At 34.7% G+C, this 23,493-nt stretch overlaps 2 protein-coding genes across 13 annotated transcripts in view; one reads left to right on the top strand and one right to left on the bottom strand.

The window, feature by feature from the left end:
- Positions 1-1,825: 1,825 nt before the first annotated feature.
- On the bottom strand, positions 1,826-3,866 carry LOC143248121 (general transcription factor II-I repeat domain-containing protein 2A-like). Its single transcript, XM_076496554.1, has 2 exons — positions 3,479-3,866; positions 1,826-1,935 (listed from the first exon to the last, which is right to left on the bottom strand). Exons 1-2 carry the CDS (start codon positions 3,864-3,866, stop codon positions 1,826-1,828), a joined length of 498 nt encoding a protein of 165 aa, XP_076352669.1.
- A 7,187-nt stretch (positions 3,867-11,053) lies between these two features.
- The window catches only part of LOC143249100 (N6-Methyl-AMP deaminase-like), a 42,127-nt gene continuing 29,687 nt past the window's right edge, over positions 11,054-23,493 (top strand). For 2 of the 12 annotated variants that reach the window (XR_013027525.1, XM_076498373.1), the window contains exons 1-2: positions 11,327-11,764; positions 14,281-14,417. Coding sequence is in view for 9 of the 12 variants with exons in the window: in XM_076498373.1 (XP_076354488.1) it covers positions 11,681-11,764; positions 14,281-14,417 (221 nt within the window). In the remaining 3 variants the exon portion in view is untranslated. Of the gene's footprint in view, positions 11,180-11,313; positions 11,765-12,071; positions 12,257-12,402; positions 12,573-14,280; positions 14,418-23,493 lie in introns of those variants that run through there. The other 10 variants (XM_076498370.1, XM_076498368.1, XM_076498367.1 and 7 more) reach the window with 10 other exon arrangements.

Genomic DNA, 23,493 nt, shown 5'->3' with positions numbered 1-23,493 from the left:
TTTACTCTTAGTGAGACTTTTGCTGCTGCACCAACGATGACAGATAGTTTATATCATGCTTGTATTTGGTTGTTTTGAGAGCTATGCATGCAGCACTAGTTTTATCAACAAGTATATTCATATATACTTTATAAAGTTCATCACTAAAAATAATGAGTCGCATGAATATCTTGATGAAAATAATGTTAATACTGCCATTGCAACATTTTTCAGACAGTCAAAAGTTTCAGGAATAGAATTCTAGAATTTCAGAACCTCCTTTTATGCAATTTTCTGCGTTATTTTAGTCACTAACCGACCTCTGTCAATATTTTTCTAGTCACTTAAGTCGACAAATTTTTGCCTTCAAATTGAGCTTCTTTGTCAATCAGTCAGTTGCATCTCAAAATTATCCAAGTAAATCCACTGCAACATTTCTAAATTCAGTTTGTCTAACGTTACACTTGTCTGCATATTTTATGAATTCCACAGTTTTTCAAATAACCTGAGCTTTTTAAATCTTAAAGAAAATTGTTCAAAAGTTGAAGTAACGGTGCTTGAAAATTGCATTTGCAGGCTTCGGATGTATATTTTCTCATGAATTTCAGATCTGTCGTGCTTTCTAGGCTTGGAAAAATATTTAAAAGTGCCATTGTAAACATTACCCTTAAAAATTCACTTTGATTACAAAAACCTTTATGTTTTCAAACACAACATCAAATGTTTTATCAGGTCCCTGCAATTTGGTGTTCAAGTCATTTAAATGTGAGGAAAAATCTGTAAAAATCATCAATCTACAAATCCACACAACTTCAGATAATTCTTGAGAAGATAATTTTTCATTTGTTAAAAACCGATAAATTTCATCCAAACACTCAACAAATCGTTTGAGGACAGAACCTCTACTTAGCAAACAAACATTGTTGTACATAAGTAATTGCTACCGAATTTGCCTCTATCAGTAAATTCTGAAATTGTATTTCTTTCAAAGCATGCGCAGAAATAAAATTAACCACCTTGATTACAAGTTCCATCACTTTTTAATCTTCTTAAAGACCAGCTTTTGTACACAAAGCCTCTTCGTTTATAATGCAATGAAAGCCTACCAGTGGATGTCCAATATATTTTACAAACAGATTTACAAAACCTGCTTCTTTACCAGTCATGCTGGGTGCACCATCATTTGCCACGGAAACTATTTTTGAAATCTCAGGTTGTCGAGTGGATAATTCGTTTACCACTGCCTTACATATTTCAGTCCCTGTGGTATGTTCAGGTAACGTTACCAAGTTAACTAGTCCTTCGTAGATTTCACCCCTACGAAATAAAGTAATCAGCTAACCTAGCTGATGAAGTAATATCAATGCTATTATCAAGACAAATGGGAAGGAATTTACAATAATTAATATATTTTGTCAGCTGTTCTGCTATGTTTCTTTTTCCATCTTTAATATTCCATCTTCTGCTGTGTTTCTACTTACTGGAAATTCCTTAATGCCCTGAATTTTTTCCTTTTTCTAGAAAACCGTTAAAAAAGAAAGGAGCACATTCTAGCCATGAGTCTTTAATATACTCCGCATTACCAAGTGGTTTCCATGTTGAGCAATAATCTTCGAAATCTCATAACTAGCAGCAACTAAGTTGGAACTACCTGAAACAAATTCTATCAAAATATTTTCTGCATATATGCTGTTGCTGACTTTTTGAGAAATGTGTTCGTTTTGTTCTTGCTCACTCTTATTACAAAAGCCATTTATGAACAGTTTCATAACGCCGCTTTACAGAAGAAGTCCTGCACACCACTGTTTCAGAACATAAGATGCATAATGCTTTATCACCTTTTTGATCATGCCAAATCTTTTGGGCTCCAATTCTTGAAGATCTCTGCTGCTGCTTCTTCCATTTGAACGTTTTTATTTTTTTTTTTTTTGCTGATTGAGCTGATATTTTGAGAAGCTGAAAAGGGTAAATACAATTTTAAAATATCTCACGAATTAACTTAAATACGATAATTTAACTTACCGTAGCAAAACAGCAGGTAAACATTTATGTCATTGATATAAAAATAAATCTATAATTAACTAACTGATCAAAAATATACGCATACCATGCCAAATAATATAATTTTAATAATATAATTCATGTATTTACAGCGAAAAAAATAAATGCTTATTTACCGTTATTATCACTAAATATCCAGTATTCACTCACAAACAACATAAGAAAAATATAAGCAGAGCGAAGCTAATACCAGCAGTTTACTTCTATTTTCACTCAGATATTTATGTGTACACTGCGTTTGCGAGGATTTTGTAATGTGTTATCCAATGTATATACTTCCGCAACCGCAAAGCTAGCGCCAAGAGGGCGTAAGATGTCTCCCAGATTGGAAAAACATCATTCGCTGCTGCATTTGGCAATGATGCTAATCATTAGATATATATATATATTTATTTATTACAGGTTAGCGTTAGGGTTTAAAGAATCAAGAGGCAACACTGCATGTCGTGTGATATAGGTTCGCCATCACTGCTCCAGATTAAGGATCGGCAAACTTTTTTGGAGGCGAGCCGGATTAGAAATGGTTTTATGTCTTGCGGGCCAAGGCGAATACAAAATGAAACCATTATCATACAAGGTTATGGAAACAGCTTGCTTTTTTTTTTTTTAAATTACTTTAATGTTTTTCATTATAGGAGTATATACCTACATAAACTTCCATATACTATTGATCAATGAGAACTATGAAATTCTATTTTTTGGGACAAAATATTGTCAAATTGTGGTTCACATTTTGTGGTTCCTGTAATCAAAATTGACTGCAAGTGGCAATCAGTTAACACTGACCTATAAACAGATTTAATATACTTCATCTTTGAAAAGGTTTTTTCACATAAATAGCTTGTGCCAAATGCTGAAACCCATCCCCGAGCAAAGAATTTTAAAGAAGTATATCCTTCGTCTGGAAGACATTTATAAAAGTCAATCAAGTTTTCCCTTTTGTACTTCTCTTTTAACATGTCATTTGACTGCAGGTCAAAAACTTCCAGTTGAAGATCTGGCCTCCATAATGCAGTCAAATGGATTTTGAAAGATTTTTACTGCTTTCGCATTTTCATCGAGATCTGAAGAACGCTATTGAAACTATAGCTTCAGACTATTGAGAATGTCTTGAGCGAATTCGAAAGGAAATGGAGAATTTGCTTCTTTGTTGTGTTTTCCACAGCAGGGAAAGTAACTGAAGTTATTTATCATTAGCTGGGAGTGAAAGAAGGTTAATTTATGTTGAGAAGCTTTCACTGCAGAGTGTGTGTCGCATATAAGCTCAGAATCGCCTTGCAATCTATGACTGAACTCGTTAAAATATGTCATTAAGTCAGCCGAGAATGCCAATTTCCACAACCATTTACTGTTTGCAAGTAGCAGCTGAGCACGATGTTTCTCATTCAAAAAGTGTCAATCTCCATCCGAAGTTCAAAAAATCGTGAAATAATTTTACCGCTACTAAACCTTCTTACAGCAGTGTGATACAGCAAATCGCTATATTCAGCGTTTATTTCTTCCAAAAATGTTCGATACTTGCGATGATTGAGTGCATGCGATCGAATAAAATTCACTATTGATACGACTGGTTCTATCACACATGACAGATCTAAATGTTTTCCACAAAGTGCCTTTTGATGAATGATGCAGTGACACACTATAGGTTTTGTACATCCCATACTGTCAAAAGCTTTGTAGACTTGTCCAACAAAACCTCTTCCTACACCACACATTTTTCCACCATCAGTTGTAATACACTTCAAACATTTCCAAATCAGATCGTAATTAGTCAATGTTTTCTCCACCTCTTTGAAAATGTCTTCACCAGTAGTTCTTCCATGCATGCTGCTCACTGAAGCTAGTTCTTCCGTCACTTCAAAGTTAGCATAATTCCCCGAATAAACAATAGCAACATCGAATTGTCATACACATCTGTTGATTCATCAAGAGCCAGATAAAACCACTGGAAATCTTGTGCTTTAATTTTAATTGGCACAGGATGTTGTCTCATATGTCTTCGACTCTCCTAGTTACTGATTTTGCAGAAAGACTAATATTCTTGAATAAATATATTTTTCTGGACATACTTCTTCAGCTGTTGCTATCATACAAGATTTAATTAATTCACCGTCAGTAAATGGTTTTCCTTTCTTAGCTAACAAATAAGCTACTCTCAAACTACCTTTAGTTGCAGCGTCATTGTTAGCATTTATCCAAGTGAAAAACGACTATGGTGATAAAATACTCTGTTTCAAGGCTTCATATTTCTCATGACGTAGCTTCCATGTCAGATGAGAATAGTGAGATGAATGCTTCATTTGGTAATGCCTACGTACATTACATTCCTTTAGTACTGCAATAGCCTCACTGCATATTACGCACAATACTTTGTTGTTTTTTCAGTTACAAAATATTCCACCCTTCAACGTTCTTGAAGACGCAAGTTTCAGAGTCAGTTTTTCACCTTTTCTCTTGTGACATTATGAATGGCGGGTAACTGCAAGCACCAAATATATGCAAATTAGAAAAAAATATTAAAGCAGTTTTACAAAAAGATATTTGTACAAAATAATTGACCACTTTAAAAACTAATTATTTAAAATGCTTATTATCAAAAACAACAAAAAATGGTTTCCTATAGGAAATAATTATGAAATGGTCCACAACATTTAAAAAATTCCAATCAAATAGTGTTTTGAACTTACCACTAGATGCAGCCAACCAAATTATACAAGTAGAGTACTTTATACAAATTAGGAGCCCCCAGCGGCTCAGCAGTATGTCTGCGGACTTAAAACGCTAAAAACCGGGTTTCGATACTCGTGGTGGGCAGAGCACAGATTGCCCATTGTGTAGCTTTGGGCTTAATTCAAAACAACAACAACAAATTGTGTAAGTTAAAGAATTAAATATACTGTATTTTCATTATCGAGCGCAACCATAACACATGTAAAGTGCGATGAAACTGCCACCATGAGTCTGTCCACTGAGTTGCAACAAAATTAACGCTGTTTTAAAAAAACTTACTCATTTACTAAAAATACATGAACATGTGTTGTGATATGATGACTGAGTGAATATTATAGTATAATATATAAGATTATTCCTAAATTCCTTTATTTTTTAATAAAAACTATGTGAGAACTCTTATTCAGATAACAATATTGTTACTCACTGGTAAATTGTCCACAAACACACGAAAAAATACAATATAACAGAGGTTGTTCGAGCAGCATCAACATGGACAAAATGTAGGAAACACTGAACGAGTTCAAAACTTGTTAACGCGTCCGAGACAACGTCTGACGACACTAACCTGCTTGTTTTGTCCCACTAGCGACCCAGTATCCATCTTACTACAGAAAACACTTTAGCTAGCATTTAATGACGTAAAAACCGATATGTGCCGTGAATGACACGGCATGCAGTGAAGAGTTAAAACATTTTTAGCTATAAAACATTGATTCATTTGAAGCAGACTCTGTTTTTCGATACTGAACTTTATTGTTCGCTAACCAAAGATAAATAAGGAAATCAAAGAATTTTTGTATGCAACGTCACATATTCAATGAAGTCAGCCAGCCAGATTTGGACCTGGGGCCGTAGTTGGCCGACTTCTCTAGATCTTAACATCACTGTCGATTTGGTTTTGACATAACACCACACTCTAGACTTTGACTGTGTAACGGTGATACACACATCATTGGTCCTTTACTGTTTAATATTCGTGTAAATATCACCAGAATGTTTGATGCATTTTGATATAAGAGTTAATTTTGCATCTTAAATGCCTAGCAGAAACAAACACATTGTTGAACTGTTCAATATACTTATTAAAATATTGTTACACTTCACTCTTGAATTTAGATTTAAGAGCCTAATGGTCATACATATATCAACAGACTGTTAGAAGATTATGAGATAAGAGTCCGTTATAGATAGATATTGAACTTCTAGCATTCATAAATAAGTTTGGCAATGTTATATGGCTTGGGATACAGGAGTTTAGTCTTGACTTTGACTATCTTGCATGCATATATACAGCAAAGAACTGATAGATAGACTGTCACATAACAATCTAGTTTAGACCTTGAGCTCCTAGCAGTCATATGATTATTGAATAGATTGTTACCTAAGAGTTTTTTGTAAACAGTTGCAAATTGCAGATTGCAGGAATAAAAATTAAAGTCGACAAAATAATTGTACTATTTACTAATCAATAAACTCCTCTCACACCTTCCTCTTTCTGTATGTATGTTGAGATGTAATGGAAATTATGTTTATATAAATACAACTGCATATGATTGACTTGCTTGCCGTTTGACATTACTAGAACTATTATATTTTTAGAAAGTACTTTCTATGATTAGTTTCTTAAGAAGGTTCAAAAAGTAGAAGTGTACGAAAGTAGTATCCAAACCTGTAAGTAGAATATCTGAGGAGAAGGCTTTTTTTGTGAGATCAAAAGCCAAAACATATTGCGCGAAGCACAATGACCATCCAAAGCAGTTCAATGCTATGGGGTTTAGGGAATGCCTACAGCAAATTAGTAAAAAATACATGATAAGAAATTAAATTTGGAAGCAGTTTTGCGTGAAATATAACTTAAATTATTATATGACTGTTCAGATAAAACCCACAAACATCCAAGGAAAATTCAATAAATCATTATTCCGTTATAACACTTCAAGAGAAACTAAATTTAAATTATCATAAGTATGTGCATTTTGTTATAGTACAGTACTGTGTCATTTACATGCAGAGTAGTTATTGTTAAGTTATATTACTAATTTAATCAATTATATACAACAGTAATATATTGACTATCTACAAATAAACATTACTGAAATAACATTTTATTATGTTTCATACCCCTTCCCACCCCCAGTGGCACAGCGGGATGTCTGCGGACTTACAAAGCTAAAATCCGGGTTTCGATACTCGTTGTGAGCAGAGCACATATAGCCCTTTGTGTAGCTTTGTGCTTAATTAAAAACAACAACAACTGCTAGAAACCAGATTTTGATAGGTGTGGTGGGCAGAGCACAAACAGCCCATTATGTAGCTTTGTGCTTAATTACAAACAGACAAGCAAGCTCTATTCTTTTGGGATTTTTTTTTTTTACCATAAATAACTTAGAAACAGTTTCAATGTTGATTTTAGTGCCATAGTTATCACTCAGTCTTTCTTTGGTTTGTGTACACCTCAGGTAATTACTCAACCGTCAAACAGCAAATGACGAACATTCACATAAACCTGAACTGGATGGCAATGTGTCAAAGAGTTTCAAAAAAATAATTATATTTGGTACACCTAAGCACGCTTTAAGCAGTCAGCCAGCATATGGGGCCTGTCCTAAAGAGGTATAGAAACATTAGAAAAACATCTTGTTTTCTTCGTAAGAAAAATATAGGCTTTGTAGAAAAAGCAGATGCGGTATAACTATATTAGCATATTTTGTTTTACATCACAAAAATAGGGCGGTCAGCCGACTCTCCCTGAGTACAGACATGATTTTTCTTATCTTCAACAGCCCAACTATCATTCAACGTTTCAAAATTATTCATGATGACCAGAAATTCACTATTACTACTTACTACTACTTCTACTCTGTATTCCAAAATTATCATCTCTATACACAATAACTTCCCGCGTGAACTAACTAAACCAACCTCTGTGGACTTTGACAGTTATTTAAAGCTCTAGATTCAACTGTGATAATCAACAGGATAACGAAAATTCGTATATAAGTTTGTCTTGTTTTAATACATTATTTTAAAACAAGGGTCTATGTTGCTATTTGTAAATTATCGCCAACAAGCCACAGACTTCTAATCTAAAGATTCCGGCCTACAAACCTAACAGTACCACTACAGCTTCGAGATTCCAATAACAAAGTGTAAACAGAAGTTATTGTATGCAACTGTTTCAAGCTAAAAGCTGTTAAAACTTCATCATAAAAATGCAGACTGTGTAGAAAACGTTAAATACCATAAATAATTGTGCTGTAACTATGTAAGTATAATTTTATTACAACACAAAAATTGGATCTCGGCCGAAATCCCCATTCTACGTGCGTGAAAATTCTTTTGTTTATCTAAATGTACTGGATAGCAGAATATTTTGAATTTGTTTTTTATTTAACAGCTTTACAGCATTCTATTTATTACTTGAATTAAATTTCTATAAATTTCCAAGATTCAAACCAAAATGTTGTTTCTGACGTTTTCCTAGTAGAACATGGCCCGGCATGGCCAAGCATGTTAAGGCATGCGACTTGTAATCTGAGGGTCGCGGATTCGTATCCCGGTTGCGCCAAACATGCTTGCCCTCCCAGCCGTGGGGACGTTATAATGTGACAGTCAATCCCACTATTCGTTGGTAAAAGAGTAGCCCAAGAGTTGGCGGTGGGTGGTGATGACTAGTTGCCTTCCCTCTAGTCTTACACTATTAAATTAGGGACGGCTAGCACAGATAGCCCTCGAATAGCTTTGTGTGAAATTCCAAAACAAACAAACCTAGTAGAACAATGCTGGAGAACTGACTTCATTAAGAGTGACCGTAGATAATTATTCAAATGGTATTTTCAAACACAGCAGTAATAATATTAACGTTAATATCTTATGAATTGGTCAACGAAAAGTCTAGCGTACAAATATAGTTCCTTGAAAGATTACTTAAAGAAAACAGTAACCATTCTTTTTGTTGACCAGATTATCAATAATCATTTCTCCAGATTTGATACACATTAATGGCAAACCAGTAACATATACCATCAAAACTTATATAAGAATTTTCTATTTCTGATATCAGACACACAAGTGATTTTTACAAGGAAGATTTGCCAAATTCTGATATTTTTGATGAAGAATCATCATGGAAGGCAAGATGGATTTTTTTTTATACTTCTTGAGTACAGGCCCGAAATTATTCATCCACAGGTTGAATAATTAGCTAAGGTATACACAAACCGAAGCAAAAATGAGCTATAATTATAACACTGCTTGTAACATTAAAAATGTATATAAGTTATTTATGAAAAAAAAAAAACACTCTAGTATAATGGAGAATACTAACATGCTATTTCAGTAGTACATATACTGCTGGCCAAAATCTTAAGACCAATGAACATAAAGAAAAAATATGCATTTTGCGTTGTTAGACACAACCACTTATGCGAGTAGAGCTTCGGAAGATGAAAATAAGAAAAGGGAAAATAAAAATAAAAAACTTTTTTACCATTTAATAGGGAAAATGTGAACACTATGAAATGAGCCTAAATACTAGCTGGTCAAAAGTTTAAGACTATACCAAAAAGAAGTCCTAAACAGGGTAGAAAATGCCCAACAACAGGTCTCAGCAGTGAGTTGCACGGCCGTCATTGCGAATAACTGCAAACATTTGCTTTAGTATGGTCGATATAAGCGTTTGCAGAAGGCTGGCTGGAATGTTATTCCAAGTGGTAAAGATGGATTCACGAAGGTCATGCACTGTTTGGAATTGATGTCCATTTCTATAAACTTCCCTTGCCATCCACCCACAAACATTTTCAATGGGGTTCAGTTCGGGCGAACACGCTGGATGGTCCAAAAGAATCACATTATTCGCCATGAAAAAAAGTCCTTTGTCCTGCGGGCATTGTGGATTGCAGCGTTGTCCTGCTGAAAGATCCAGTCATTTTCACACAAGCGAGGGCCTTCAGACAATAAGGATGCTCTCTCCAACATGCCAATGTAGCCAGCTGCTGTTTGATGCCCCTGTATAACCTGAAGCTCCATTGTTCCGTGGAAGGAGAAAGCACTCCAGATCATGATGGAACCTCCTCCACTGTGTCGTGTACAAAATGTCTCCTGTGGGATATCCTTATCGTGCCAGTAACGTTGGAAGCCATCTGGACCATCCAGGTTAATTTTTTCTAATCAGAAAAGCACAATTTCCTATCCTGTTTAGGGCTTCTTTTTGGTATGGTCTTAAACTTTTGACCAGCTAGTATTTAGGCTAATTTCATAGTGTTCACATTTTCCCTATTAAATCTTAAAAAAAAAACTTTTTTATTTGTATTTTCCCTTTTCTTATTGTCATCCTTTGAAGTTCTACTTAAATATGTGGTTGAGTCTAACAACGCAAAATACATATTCTTTATGTTCATTAGCCTCAAGATTTTGGCCAGAAGTGTACTTCGAAGTATGTGATCGCCAATGATTGAAATAGCTATTATAATATTGTTGCACAAAACTGTTTAAGTCTATATAAATAAATATAATAGTAATGTCTGTTGTATGCCTTTGTAACTAGTTTGCTGGGTGTGGGTGGATGGATATTCAACAAAGCTGGTATGGAGGTTCCATACGTCCATCTGGAGGTGCATACAAAATTTTAATTTTGCATTTTGTGGTTTTTACAGGTGTTTTTTTTTTCACCACTATTTCACCTTATGTGGATAGATCTTCTTGAAGTTTGGTATGAGAGGTAATTGGATCCATGGGAAATACATATTTTCAGTTTTGTGATTTTGATTAGTGTTTGTACCATTAATTCGTCCCATCTCGATAGTTCTGCACCGAATTTGACATTAAGGTTTGTTGAGTCCATGCAGAGATACCTGCAAATTTGTGGTTTCACATTTAATGTTTTGAAGGTTTTATATACGCTTTTTTTACAATTATGTACAAGTGAAACAAATTTACATGTTCAAACATTACGTTTCATTAATCACATATTTACATAACTTTTGTTTTGTGGATGGGTACTTCAGCTAGTTAGCAGTATAAGTTAACAATTGATAGCTACTCTGCATGTAAACATTACCGTAGTTTACTACAGTAAAGCATAAATTATTATGCTAATTTAGGTTTAGTTCTCCATGCAGTATTACAACAGAATGGTGATTTGTTTAATTTTCCTAGGATATCTATGAATTTTATGTGAACGATCATACAGTTAAGTTATATTTCATGTAATATTCGTACAATATATTGGCTTTTAACCTCACTAATTAGAAACCCTCTCAAACATTCTGGGTGCTGGACTGATATCCACAATGATGACATTTAATATATGTCAGTTTCTTCTACACCTTAAGTAGTTGCCACAATTGTTTGATATGTGCGTGATCATGGACAATTAGCACATAATGCCCTCCTGTCATCCTTAAAAGTAATATATATTTTATTCTAGTATGTGTATTATCTGGGAAGGAATATTTGTGTCTGTGTGTTTTCTTAAAGTAAAGCTATATTAGGCCATTTGGTAAGTCCACCGAGAGGAAACAAACCCTTGATTTTAGCGTTGTAAATCCATAGACTTACCGTTGTACCAATGAGGGTTTTGGAATTTCGCACAAAGCTACTCGAGGGCTATCTGTGCTAGCCGTCCCTAATTTAGCACTGTAAGACTAGAGGCCCTCGGATTACGAGTCGCTCGCCTTACGCGCTTGGCCATGCCGGGCCACCAATGAGGGACAGAAATATTTTTTAAACGATGAAGTGTATAGTTTATTATGTATATGTAAACCTGATTGTGGTAGGCGTTACATACGCAACTATGGTTGGAATATGCAAAACGTACCTTGTGACTTAAAACCGTGAATTATAACAGTATAAAGTATAAACGAGTGTGCATAATTTAATACATGCCTGTTTTTTTTTTTTATTCTATATGTTAGTGGTGTCTGAAATGGAAAGAAATGAGCATAATATTTGTTGGCCTACAGATGCATTTGTTCGGAAACTTCCAAAATTGGTAATCTTTCTTAAATTAACTTAAACAGGGTAGTATATATAGTATGTTATAGGTAGTAGCATCAATTGGTGATGGTCGCTCATTTAAGGATTAATGTACACTGTATATATAGAATGTTGTTATTAGTTTAGATTATAATAATTAAATTATAATTAAGTGTCGTAAATAGTACTCATTATTAACGTACTTGTTTAAACTGCAGACAGCCTTGGCTGTTGTAGTTTAATGTTAATACAACTGAATCAAACGAAAACGCATCCATATTCATTCTGATTTTGTGTGTGTGTGTGAAATATACATCTTTTAGTCGCAGTTACTAGTTGTGTTTTACTTGTTTCTGGAGCATCTATTTCATTGACAAGCAGTGATCGGCCATCATGGTGATGTTCCACCTTCCTTGATATCTCTTTATTTCCTTGATGCCTTGATGAAATCTCTCTATATTCTTCACTGACAACATCAAGATTATCAGGAAATAGTATGTGAGTGAGTGTAAGTGAATTTTCATACTTATATTACAACTCAACTGTTTGAATTTTTCAAGTATGTTATTGACACTATTTTTTAATTTGGGCCATTGTTGTTTCCTAACATTTGTCAATAACAACTTTTAAAGGCAATCCACACTTCTTTTTCAGCTTCCTTCATTATTATTTTATTATACCCTAATCTGAGGCCCAAGAAGAATCCCATTAAGGTTTGTTTCTGAAAGAGCTGAGAGTTGCCCACATAGATACTTGAAACAGTTGCAATCCTTGTTTAAGGTCTTTCCACTGCTTCATTAAGCCCAGTGTTATGTGAAGTAAAGGTAATAGTACTTTTGTTGTCAACTAAACTTTCACATTCAGTGTTTTTCGAACCTGGTTACATTTTGATTCTGTGTTCTCGTTGCTTCTTTATCCAGTGTTGATTTTGTGCTCTGCTGTCCAATTCAAACAAAAAATACATTGAAACTTTATATATTTAGATTTTTGACTCAATAAGATACAAAGGCTTTTTAAGCCTCCATAAAATATCCAACAATGTTCTTTGTATTTTACCTTATTAAGAAGTTTGAGATTTTTATATATTTCCTTTAAATGAATAGAATAAGCAATAGGAATAAATGTGTATATGTTACCGTGTAAAAGAGAAAACACTTTAGACTTCTTTTGGAGGAATCGATGAACAGTAACTTCTCACTTCACTCATACACTGTAGCTCTCTAGATTTGGTGTTATTTCAGTAATATTGTTGCAATAAACTGTCTTGCAAAAGGGTTTATAGTCAGTGACATAGATAAAGGAATAGTCAATAAATTGCTTAAACTTGCTGATGCTATTAAGGTCTTGCACGTTGTTGGTTGTGATTTTATTGAGAATGCTAGCAACACTTGCTCATTTAGCATGAAACTCAGGTTCTCAGTCTCGTGTTTGCGAAGAGTGATAAATAAATCTTGTACTTTGGTTAAGTTAGAGTTAACAGGAAACTGTTAAGTTATGAGTCAAAATAGATTCCACATTTTCAACTACTTTATGTTCCAAAAATTTTACAAGGAAAAACTAATCATATCTCACAAATGAGGTGTTAGTCATCATAATAAAGTAATTGCAAAAAACAGTAAAGTAAGTTCATTTCTAACCACTTTGAGGAAAAGCTTCTAAAATATGAGATGTATATAACAAACAAAAAAGGTGTTAGAAAAGATTTACCAATTTTCTACCTGAGATCCACTGTAATGATTCCTCAGACATGGTGGGACTTAAATAATTGTAATAGTAGAAAAAAAATGGGCTCTTTAACTGTGCTGTAGATATATTTTTTTAATTTTTCCTAAATTAAACATCTAGGATTGACAGCTATCTATGTCTAATAATCATGGTTGATACTTATGTTCATATCCATGATCAACCAGTGCTAACAGCTGTGTAAGTCCCTATGATGATTATGAGATGAGTTATTGTGATGAAGATTATCATTTGTTTACTGCAGCAATTTAATGCCTGAGTAACTTTAATATGATTAATCCACCAAGTAACAAAATAACATTTTCAAACCAGAAACATTAATAAGTTTTTATTTTGTATACTGAAAATCTATTAATACAAACACTGTGGGACTGCTTTACAAGTATGTTGTTTGAACTTAACAGTATATTATTTATTTTATGCAGTGATATATTATTTTTCTTTCTGTTATTGACTCTTTATTAAGTAAAACAGTGTCAGCAATTTTGATTTTGAAAGTTTTTTGTTTTTTTCATCAAGTAATGAAAACTTGTGCAAAAAATGTAACTTTACTGATGATTATTTTTAATATTTTGAAGGATCTGTGTATGCCAGCCATTATCTTATGTTTAAGGCCTTCAGTTCCATTCTTTGTTTAGATATACAGTGTGTAAGAAATAAGAATTTTATTAATTTAACATTTTCCCAATACAGTAGATTAATTTTGTAAAGTGAATTTAAATGAATTCTAACAAACAAATATAAGAAAGACATAAGTTGTGATAGTGTCAACTTTTATTGTTTACACAGGAAGTTCATGCCCACCTGAATGGATCAGTTAGCCTCAGCTCTTTAAATAAATTTCTCCATACGAAGAACTCGGCAAATTTGGAGCCATTTAAAGAAACTATGATTCTGTCTGAAAAGGGCACACTATGCCTAGAAGAGCAAGTATCATTATTGTAACATATAAACTCATTTCAGTAATGTTAATTTGAAATAACTTTTGGGATTTTTGTGTATCAGTTGTTAGGTAAGTGCAATAAAATAACATGAAGCATGTTTTGTGTGCATGGAAATACCAAAAGTAAAACTTAGAAGAAAGCATTTTAAATGAGAAAAATGCTTAATTATAGAGCTTCAATTTATGATATTTTTTTAAGAATCACTGGAAAAACTAAAATACCAGCCATATATCAATTATATTTCTTGTAACAAAAAACAGAATAATAAATTCTCGTCATCAACAAAACAAAGGTATTCTGTAAACTTCTTAAATCCGTAAATCCTGATTTACTCATTGGGTGGTAACATCATTCATTAACACTTGTTTCTTTGGCTGAAAACTAATCCAAATCATGTTATCCACCTTTTATGGTAATAATTATTACAACATCCTGAAAATTATTTTAACAAAGTATGCAAAAAGTTATAGGTTTAAAGTATTATGTTTACCAAAAAACAAAAAATTTGAACTGGGATGATTTGGATCTGAGAAGGTTAGGGCAACAAGTTTGAGGAAGTTATAAATGACTTCTTAGATATCTTCAATGAAAATGAGGTACATGTATGTTTAACATATTTTTTGTAAACAACAAGCTTAGTTTGAATTAAAGCAATCTAACTAATAGAAATATACTACAGAGAGCAGTAAATTTGTTTGGCACTAGAGTATTGATACATATGAACTTTCACCACATTCTCCAGCTAGAAATTTACATGTTTTAATGTATGATTTTGTAACATTTTCTTAACATGTAATCTTGTATACTTGAATTTTTATTTATCAAATGGTTGACTAGAGATGCCTAAAAATTATGTTCAAGGCTTTTAAATTTTATAACACTTTGTTCTTAAATGTGCATTTCTTCCTTTTATATCTGAAAAAGTTTTATTTTAAGGCTCCAAAACTATTAAATAAGTCAGTCGATAAGCTCCTTACAAGAACTTAAATAATTAAATTTTATTGTTTAATGTATGCTTACCTCTATATGATAATGTTCAAGACATGCATCACAACATACATTTCACTTTGTAATTTTTAACTCTATCCATATAGTTGTACATGATGTTATCTATCATTATTTGGCAAATCATTTTTATTTAACACGAGAAGGATATTTTTGGATAAGGTAGTCAGGAAGTCACACTGGTATTTTATGTAAATCTCTATATGAATACAAAAGAAGTTATCCAGTTAGACCCATAGTTTATAATATTTGTGTGTGTAATTATGAAGTGGTTTGTTTCTCGGATGGCAAAATTACAGTGGGATCAAGGCTAGCACCATTACCTCTCAGCTTGTTCTTTTGCCATTATGAGAAACATTTTGACAAGTTATTGATTATGCTTTGAACATATAACATATAAAGTATTAGTTATGCTGACAGTACTTCTGTGAGTTTTAGCTTATTATTTATTAAATAAAGACACTTTGATCTCATATACTTTATTTCATTTAATTTACAAATTAGCATCTTGTGGTTGAATCTATATACCTAAAACTACATCCAAGATGTTTAAATTTGTGTAGTACTTTAAATGTTTTAAAGTGTGAAATTTTGTCTTTATATCTGCGAAAAGTTGTATTACATTTTCAGATTTAAAAGTTACTAATAAATTAATCAATGTAACAGGTTTTACAGAGAGCATGTAGATTGCTTTTTGTAATATCTTAATAGACAGCATAGTAATTAATTTACCCAACTAATCAAAGGATCTGAATCCTTTTGTAAGACAACAACATTCTTCTTACAACCAGCTATACCTAATACTTTAATATCATCAGTAATTTGTTGTGACTGTTCCTTCATTTGTGCCATTATTATCAGCAACAAAGAGCAAAGGCCTTAACAATGACCTCCGATATCCTCACTTATGACATTGGTTCTGTTTTACTGAATTCTACTTATAGTAACTCTCTGCTTCCTTTCATTCAGCCATTTTTTCATCCAATGAGCCAATTTTTTCCTCATGATTTTTAACACACTTTTTAAGTGATCTCTTGTCAAATGCTTTATAAAAATCTTGATATACCAACTTCAAACCCTTACTCTCATCTACACAAGTAATCTCATTTAAAAATATCAAAAGATTAGTTAAGCAAAATTTTCTTCAAGAAGAGATGTATTGACTATCCAAAACAAATTTTAAACTTTGTTAAATGATGTTGCAAAACATCTTTCATCAGACTTTCAAAAACTTTTCCCAACGCATATCTAAGGCTAATAGACCTGTTACTATTGGGTACTTTGTGTTATCTCTCTTCAAAAGTGTAGTTGTATTAGCAAACTTGTAATTCTCAGACCTAACCACCATTCAATGACATACAAAAAAAAATAGTAGCAAGTGGCTCATATGTTCAATCATTAACCTTCTTAAAAACCCATGGGAAAATGTTATCTGGCTTGAGAGCCTTATAATTCTTTAAATTTCCAAATATAGTTGGATGAAATTATTATGTTGTCTATAGGATAGAATGAAATAAGTTATTTAGCAGTAAGTTCTACCCTACCCTAAAATTTATTAAGTTCTGTATAGCAATATGTAAGTGTAAAATGTAGAGTTTAGTAGTTCAAAAAGGTGCTAAATACATTCTCCTTGCATCCAAGTTTTACATTTTAAATAAATGCAGAGAATAACATAACTAGAATAGTTAAAAGTGAACATATGTTTAATTATTAGTGAAAAAGTGTAATAGTCAGTGACAGTAATTTTTTTAAGTATTATCCAGCTCATATCATCACGTTAAAGTGTTAACAAAACTTATTTAATTCTCATCATTTAACTTTATGAGATTTGTTTTTACTTGCATCAATATATGACAATAATGCATGGTTTTGAAGAAGACAATGATTTTTTTTTTCATTTGGATGGGAACATGTTAAATTGCCTTCCTTTTTCTCATCTGCATACTGCAGTTTTTTTAATTTATGGTTTATTTGAGTGTTTGAAGGACAACAAATGTGCATTTGTTTTTTTATAATTAGAAAAACATAGTGACTGCATTTTTGGAATCAGTCTACCTATACTGTATCTTATTTCCTTTCACAAAAATAGCTTTTCTTGTTTAGTATTACCCTCTGTTGGTACAAATTTTTAATTATCTTCACTAGCCTTTCATCTTCCATTTCTGCATTTCCACATGGAAATGGCTTATGCAGTTGCTCTTCAATAGAATTGCAACACAACCCATATTGTAATGAACTCCTTCTCCATACTTGTTAACCACTGCTCAGTTTGCTATAATACTGTGCAGATTTTTTTTGTTCACAAAAATTTGTTGACATTTTCCTTTATACTACAGACTTTGTTATTCTTTAATTTTTCATGTTTTTGAATTGTGAAAGGTTGGTTTTTCCAACTTTTCTTACTTTTTTATATATTTTTTGTTTCATGTTTGGAATTATCACTATGCACTCATAGTTTGAAAGGTATGCTGTTATGTCTGCTTTTGGAGTGTTTACAGGGAGGATGAGAATGTGGAAATCCTGACCTCCCCCCTCATATAATCTTCTCAGTAACAAGGCAACTTAATTTGGAATGAAGCCATAGAACTTGGGGAACCTTTTCTGTTGGTTTTTTACTCCCATATGTTCATTATACACAAATTCACAATGGAGTCTTACTTAACCATTCAATGGGTTTATATTTCCAATTTGTGGATGATGAAAATCTACATGTTGGATGCTTACCTACATGCTCCCATTTCCAAGGAATTCTGTCATTTCCCTTGTTTTGCTTGTCAAGGACATATTTATTAGTTCCTTGCTCTACCAATGTGGCTTGACTTTTGCTCATTGTGCCTCCTGTCAAATAATCAGGTCATTCACTCGATTGTTGCATGCCAGGGTCTTTTCTTTTCACTATTATGTGGATAATTCACTTCTCTTGGCTTCCTCTCAAGTCAAATCTGTTGTTCATACTCAGTTTTATCTTCAGGAAGCTGCCAGAGTGGTTTGATTTATTAAGATTGAGAAGTTATTGCTCATACTTGCACAGTATCTGTTTCATTTGGATGCATTTTTTTTCAATTCCTTCATCAGTTGGGCCTAGCTTTTTTACCATAGTTTACAGGATATGGAGCATCTCCTTTGCAGTATATTGGTCTCTCCCACTGTACAAGAGACTCTACATATTTAGTGTCACTTTTAGTGGGTGTTATTTGACCAGTGGAGAGTCTTTCAAAATTCCTTAGATGCTCCTAATGCCCTGCCTCCTCACCTACAAACTGATTTCACTTGGTGGTTAGATCAGGCCAATACAACCATTAGAGTTCCTTTTCCACTTATTTTAATGAAATGTCATTTTTTTACAGATGCTTCTCTTTTATGTTGGGGTCCATAGCTCAATTCCCAAAAGTTTTGGGTCATTAGTCACTGGCTGAATCATTCCTACATATCAACATCTTGATGTAGTTCATGTGCTTTGCTTCACTTCTTGCCAGATGTTTGGAGGCATTTGGTGATGGTCCACTCCAATAGTTCCATGGTAGTGTCTTATATCACCAGGCAAAGAGGTACCCAGTTATGAGTTCTTTGTTTCCAAACTTTTTAATCTTCTCTGCTGAGCTCACAATCATCACCTCAACTTGTTAGCATGTTATATTCTAGGTACCTTGAAATTGGTTGTGGACCAATTATACCTGTCATATAATGTTCTCCTAGCTAAGTGGTTGTTAGATTCACAGTTGTTTTGGGAGTTTTTTACTCATTGGGAAATTCAGGATGTGAATGCTTTTGCTACATATCTTAATGCACAATTTCCCTGTTTTTGATCATCCATTCCTCATCCTTTGGCAGAAGCTGTAGCTACTCTCAGTTAAAACCAGAAATGATATTAGCTTTGTGAATATCCTCCTATTTATCTTTTCCCAGGGTCATTTCATTTATTCAGACCACTCTGGGTTGTGTGCTTCTAGTGGCTCTGTTTGGGACTGCTCAGACATTTCCACATCAGCACAAACCTTTGGTGTAACCTTTCCTTCTTTTACCATTGTCTCTCATGCTCCTTTATCATTCTCAGTCCCCTTGGTGTTGATTCCTGTGCGTGATGAGGGGACTTCCCAGGGAAGGTTCTGTTTACCTCCTCTGGGATCTAAACATCCACCCACGTGTTTGCCGTACGTGGAAACCCATGAAGGAGAGGAGAGGATCCTGGTGGCTGAGGGGTCTAACCTTAACACACCAGTTTGGCCTTGAATTCCTGTATACTTTAGGGTGGCCTCCCTTGGGTTAGTTGGCTGGTCCGCTTGGGCTAGGGTCAACCAAGTACCAGTGTTGGAAGTTCTCAACAGGTGTTGTGGACATTGTGTCTGATGCTGGTGTTTTGGGTATAGTGCTCACAAAACCCTGTCATTGCTGCAGTATCCTTGTTTGACATTGTAGTGCCTTCCCCTGTAGGGCTCCATGGTGGGTGGGGTCAGTGGGCACAAAATTTCTCTTTCATTATTATGGATACTCCAATTACAAATCCTCACCATCTGTACCACATGTTGTTCCCCATTTTCTTATACTGCATTTACTTTCAGACAAATTTTTAGGGCAAATGTCTCCCTTTTTAATTCAGAAGGGATTAGAGGGACTTGCTGGCTCTCCAAAGTCAGTAAAGAAGCTTCGATCTGGTGACATATTGGCGGAAACATCTACATCTAAACACAGTGAACTTGAATTCAAAGGCAATTGGGGATATACCTATTGAAGTTACACCTCATGCTACTTTGAATTCATCACGAGGAGTTATTGTTGAGAGGGATTTGAAGAACATCCCCGAGTCGGAGATTCTCGCTGGTTTCTCCACTCAAGGAATTTCTGCAGTGAGGCGTATCTCCACTCGAAAAGATGGAGTTACATTGCTGATCAAAATCCTTCTTGTTCTTACATTTACATCACCACGTTTACCTGCCACCATGAAGGCAGGTTATCTTAATTGCAGGGTATGGCCGTACATTCCAAACCCTTTCCAGTGTCAGAGGTTAAGTCACTCAAAGATGTCATGTAATGGTTACTTGATGTGTGCTTGTTGTAATGGCAAGAACCATGATGCCTATGAGTGTGAAATGGACCCTCATTGCATCAATTGCAATGGCTCTAACCTATCCTACTTTCGTTTGTGCCCTAAATGGTTGGAAGAAAAAAGAGGTGCAACATTTGAAAACGATTCACAACATTACTTATCCTGAGGCTCAAAAAGTGCTATCCACTGCTTCATCTTGGACATATGCTGCTGCACCTTGTTCCACAACTACAGTAGGAGTGCAGACAGATCTCTCTGTGCCTCCAAGAGAATCATTCTCAAACCAAATAAAAAGTCTTTTGACTTCCATGGTTAAAAAAGTTGATGAATCAACTTTAACACCCATTTCTGTTCTTTACATACATACATTAACAATCATTCTTTTGTGTTTCCAGTCATTGGAATCCCCTTCCAACAACAAAATTCTGCCCATACAACCCAGGGCAGGATCCATGGAGGTTGATAGACATCTTAGAAAAAAGACGTGGTCATAAACAGAAGGGTTCTTCACCCAATTCGCCTACACGTCATTAAAAATGGCCACCTTGATACAATGGAACTGTTGAGGTTTACGTTCTAATCTTGATGACATCAAAACACTGATTGCTTCCTACCATCCAGCATGTCTTTTCTTACAGGAAACATTTCTGAAACCTGCCAATACAGTCACATTTTGGCAGTTTCCTTTGTACAGAAATGACAGGCTGTGTGATGGATGAGTGCATGGAGGGGGTGGCACTGTTGGTTGATCAGCATATGCCCAACCTATTTTTGTCACTCCACACACCCTTGGAGGCCATAGCCATCCATGTTTCCTTGGGTCAATCCATCACTGTTTGTTCTCTCTACCTGTCACATGGAGAGACATATGATCAATCATACCTTGATGCTCTCACTGAACAGTTGCCATCTCCCTTTTTCATCCTGGGGGACTTTAATGGACATCATCCCCTCTGGGGAAGTGCTGTTATTGATAGTAGGGGGTTGCTATGTAGAGTGTATGCTTTCTGATCACAACCTTTCTCTTTTCAATAGTGGTTCTTCTGCTTATTTTCATGCACCTAGTAAGTCCTTTACTCCTGTTGATCTCTCCGTTTGCTCCCCTTCATTATTCTCCCATTCTTCATGGAGGGTTGACAGTAATCCATGAGGCAGTGATCATTTTCCTGTCATTTTGAGAGAGACTGGTCGTGGTCAATGCCACCCAACTTGCGTGCCCTGGTGGAAGCTGGATCAGGCAGACTGGCCCAATTTAACTGTTCTCACAGAACTTGATCCTGCCATTGTTTGTCAGCCATCAATAGACAACTGTGTGGCAGCAGTAACTGACTGTATTATACAAGCAGTTGCTCAATTTATTCCTAAAACCTAAACACGTTTTCCACTATATCCTTGTCCGTGGTGGAATCCTGCCTGCCACATGGCACAGAAGGCTCAAATTTGGCCTGGGATACTTTCCGTAGATATCCCACACTCTCAAACTGCATCGCTTTCCAGTGGGCTTGGGCACATGCTCGGTAGGGTCTGTCCTTCGATAACATTGCAGTTTCCACTTCTCAGCCCATTCCACCATGACTCATTACAGTCCCCAAATGTGACCTATCTTTAAGTCATCTGAGAAAAGCAGATACTCCAGATTGGAAGTACCATCTTTTATTTACTGAACATCTTTCTTACAATCTTTCCATTCCTATTTACATGGATGGTTCAAAATCTGGTGACTCTGTAGGCACTGCCATGGTTTGTTGCGGTTCGATGGTTGTGCACAAAATCCCCTCTACAGCTTCTGTGTTCTCTGCTGAACTGTATGCCATTTCTCTTGCTCTGGATCACATAAAAGCTAAGCAGTACTCAAACTGCACTATTTATACTGACTTGCTTAGTTTTCTACTGGCCCTGGAATCACTTCACGTTGGTCCATACCATGTTCTTGCCGATATTCAAAACTGTCTGGCCCATTTTTCTTTAACATTTACTTCTATCCAGTTTTTCTGGATACTGGGCGATGTTGGTATTTGCGGGGGAAGGAGCTTACAGACACGGCAGCTAAATTTATCTGCTCTGGCATTATCACTGCTGTGCCTATTCCATACGTGGACTGTGGTCCTGTATTTAAGACTCGATACTGCCAGCTGGCAGTGAACTTGGAGTGAGCGACGTGAAAACAAGCTTTTCCAAATAAAACCCTATATTGGACTTTGGTCATCTTGCTTCTGTAAGGATCAGAAGGAGGAAGCTGTTCTAACTAGACTATGCATTGGTCACAGTTTTTTAACTCATCATTTTCTTTTATCTGGAACTAATGCACCAGTGTGTAATCTATGTAACACTTAGATCACAATAAGCCACATTTTATTTTCTTGCCGTCGTTACGACTCTGAACGACGGCACCATTTTAAACATGTTCTGTACCAAGGTTTGTCCATAACGTTAGACAGTGTTATTGGTGATGGTGGCACTGTTCACCTTGGAAATGTTTTTAGGTTTTAAAGGCCATTAATCTTTTTAATGCCATTTAAGTTTTTAATTTATAATTTATACATTATACCTTTTTTAATGTGGTACCTTTTTAAGAATCACAGTCTATCTAGTTCGATTTGAAATTAGAAAATTGCTGTAACATTAAATAACCCGACATCAGGACTGGGAAGGCCAACTTCAGGTGACTAACGCTGCTGTTTGAACTATCCATTCGTCATCCTGGGGAGTTATTAAAATTTTGCTACACGTATATTACTTTTACTTTTTGAAAATGGCCACATTGTTACATTACTCAGAACCAGGACTGGAAAGGCCAACTTCAGGTGACTGATGGTGGTATTTGTACTTACCTTTTAGTCTTCCTGGTGGGTTATGATAATTACCATTATGCTACAGAATGCCCTTTATGATTTCTCTTTCTGTAGTTTTTATCTTAACGTTGTAGACTAGATGTCAACATTGGTTTATGCTATTTATTTTTTTAAATGCTGTTTTGTTTTACCTTAATTTCCTTTTATGAATTTTACT

This window comes from Tachypleus tridentatus, chromosome 4 (assembly GCF_004210375.1).
Source record: "Tachypleus tridentatus isolate NWPU-2018 chromosome 4, ASM421037v1, whole genome shotgun sequence".
In the NCBI taxonomy this organism is placed as follows: Eukaryota; Metazoa; Arthropoda; class Merostomata; order Xiphosura; family Limulidae; genus Tachypleus; species Tachypleus tridentatus.
Note: the sequence above shows the minus strand (reverse complement) of the source record. Positions and strands in the feature narration are given on the sequence as shown.

Coding starts and splice junctions, on each gene's coding strand:
- LOC143248121 (XM_076496554.1), bottom strand. CDS start 3,866: ATGCATGGAAGAACTACTGGTGAAGACATTTTCAAAGAGGTGGAGAAA. Junction 1,936..3,478: donor TGTAAGAAGGTTTAGTAGCG/GTAAAATTATTT, acceptor TACCCTTTTCAG/CTTCTCAAAATATCAGCTCA.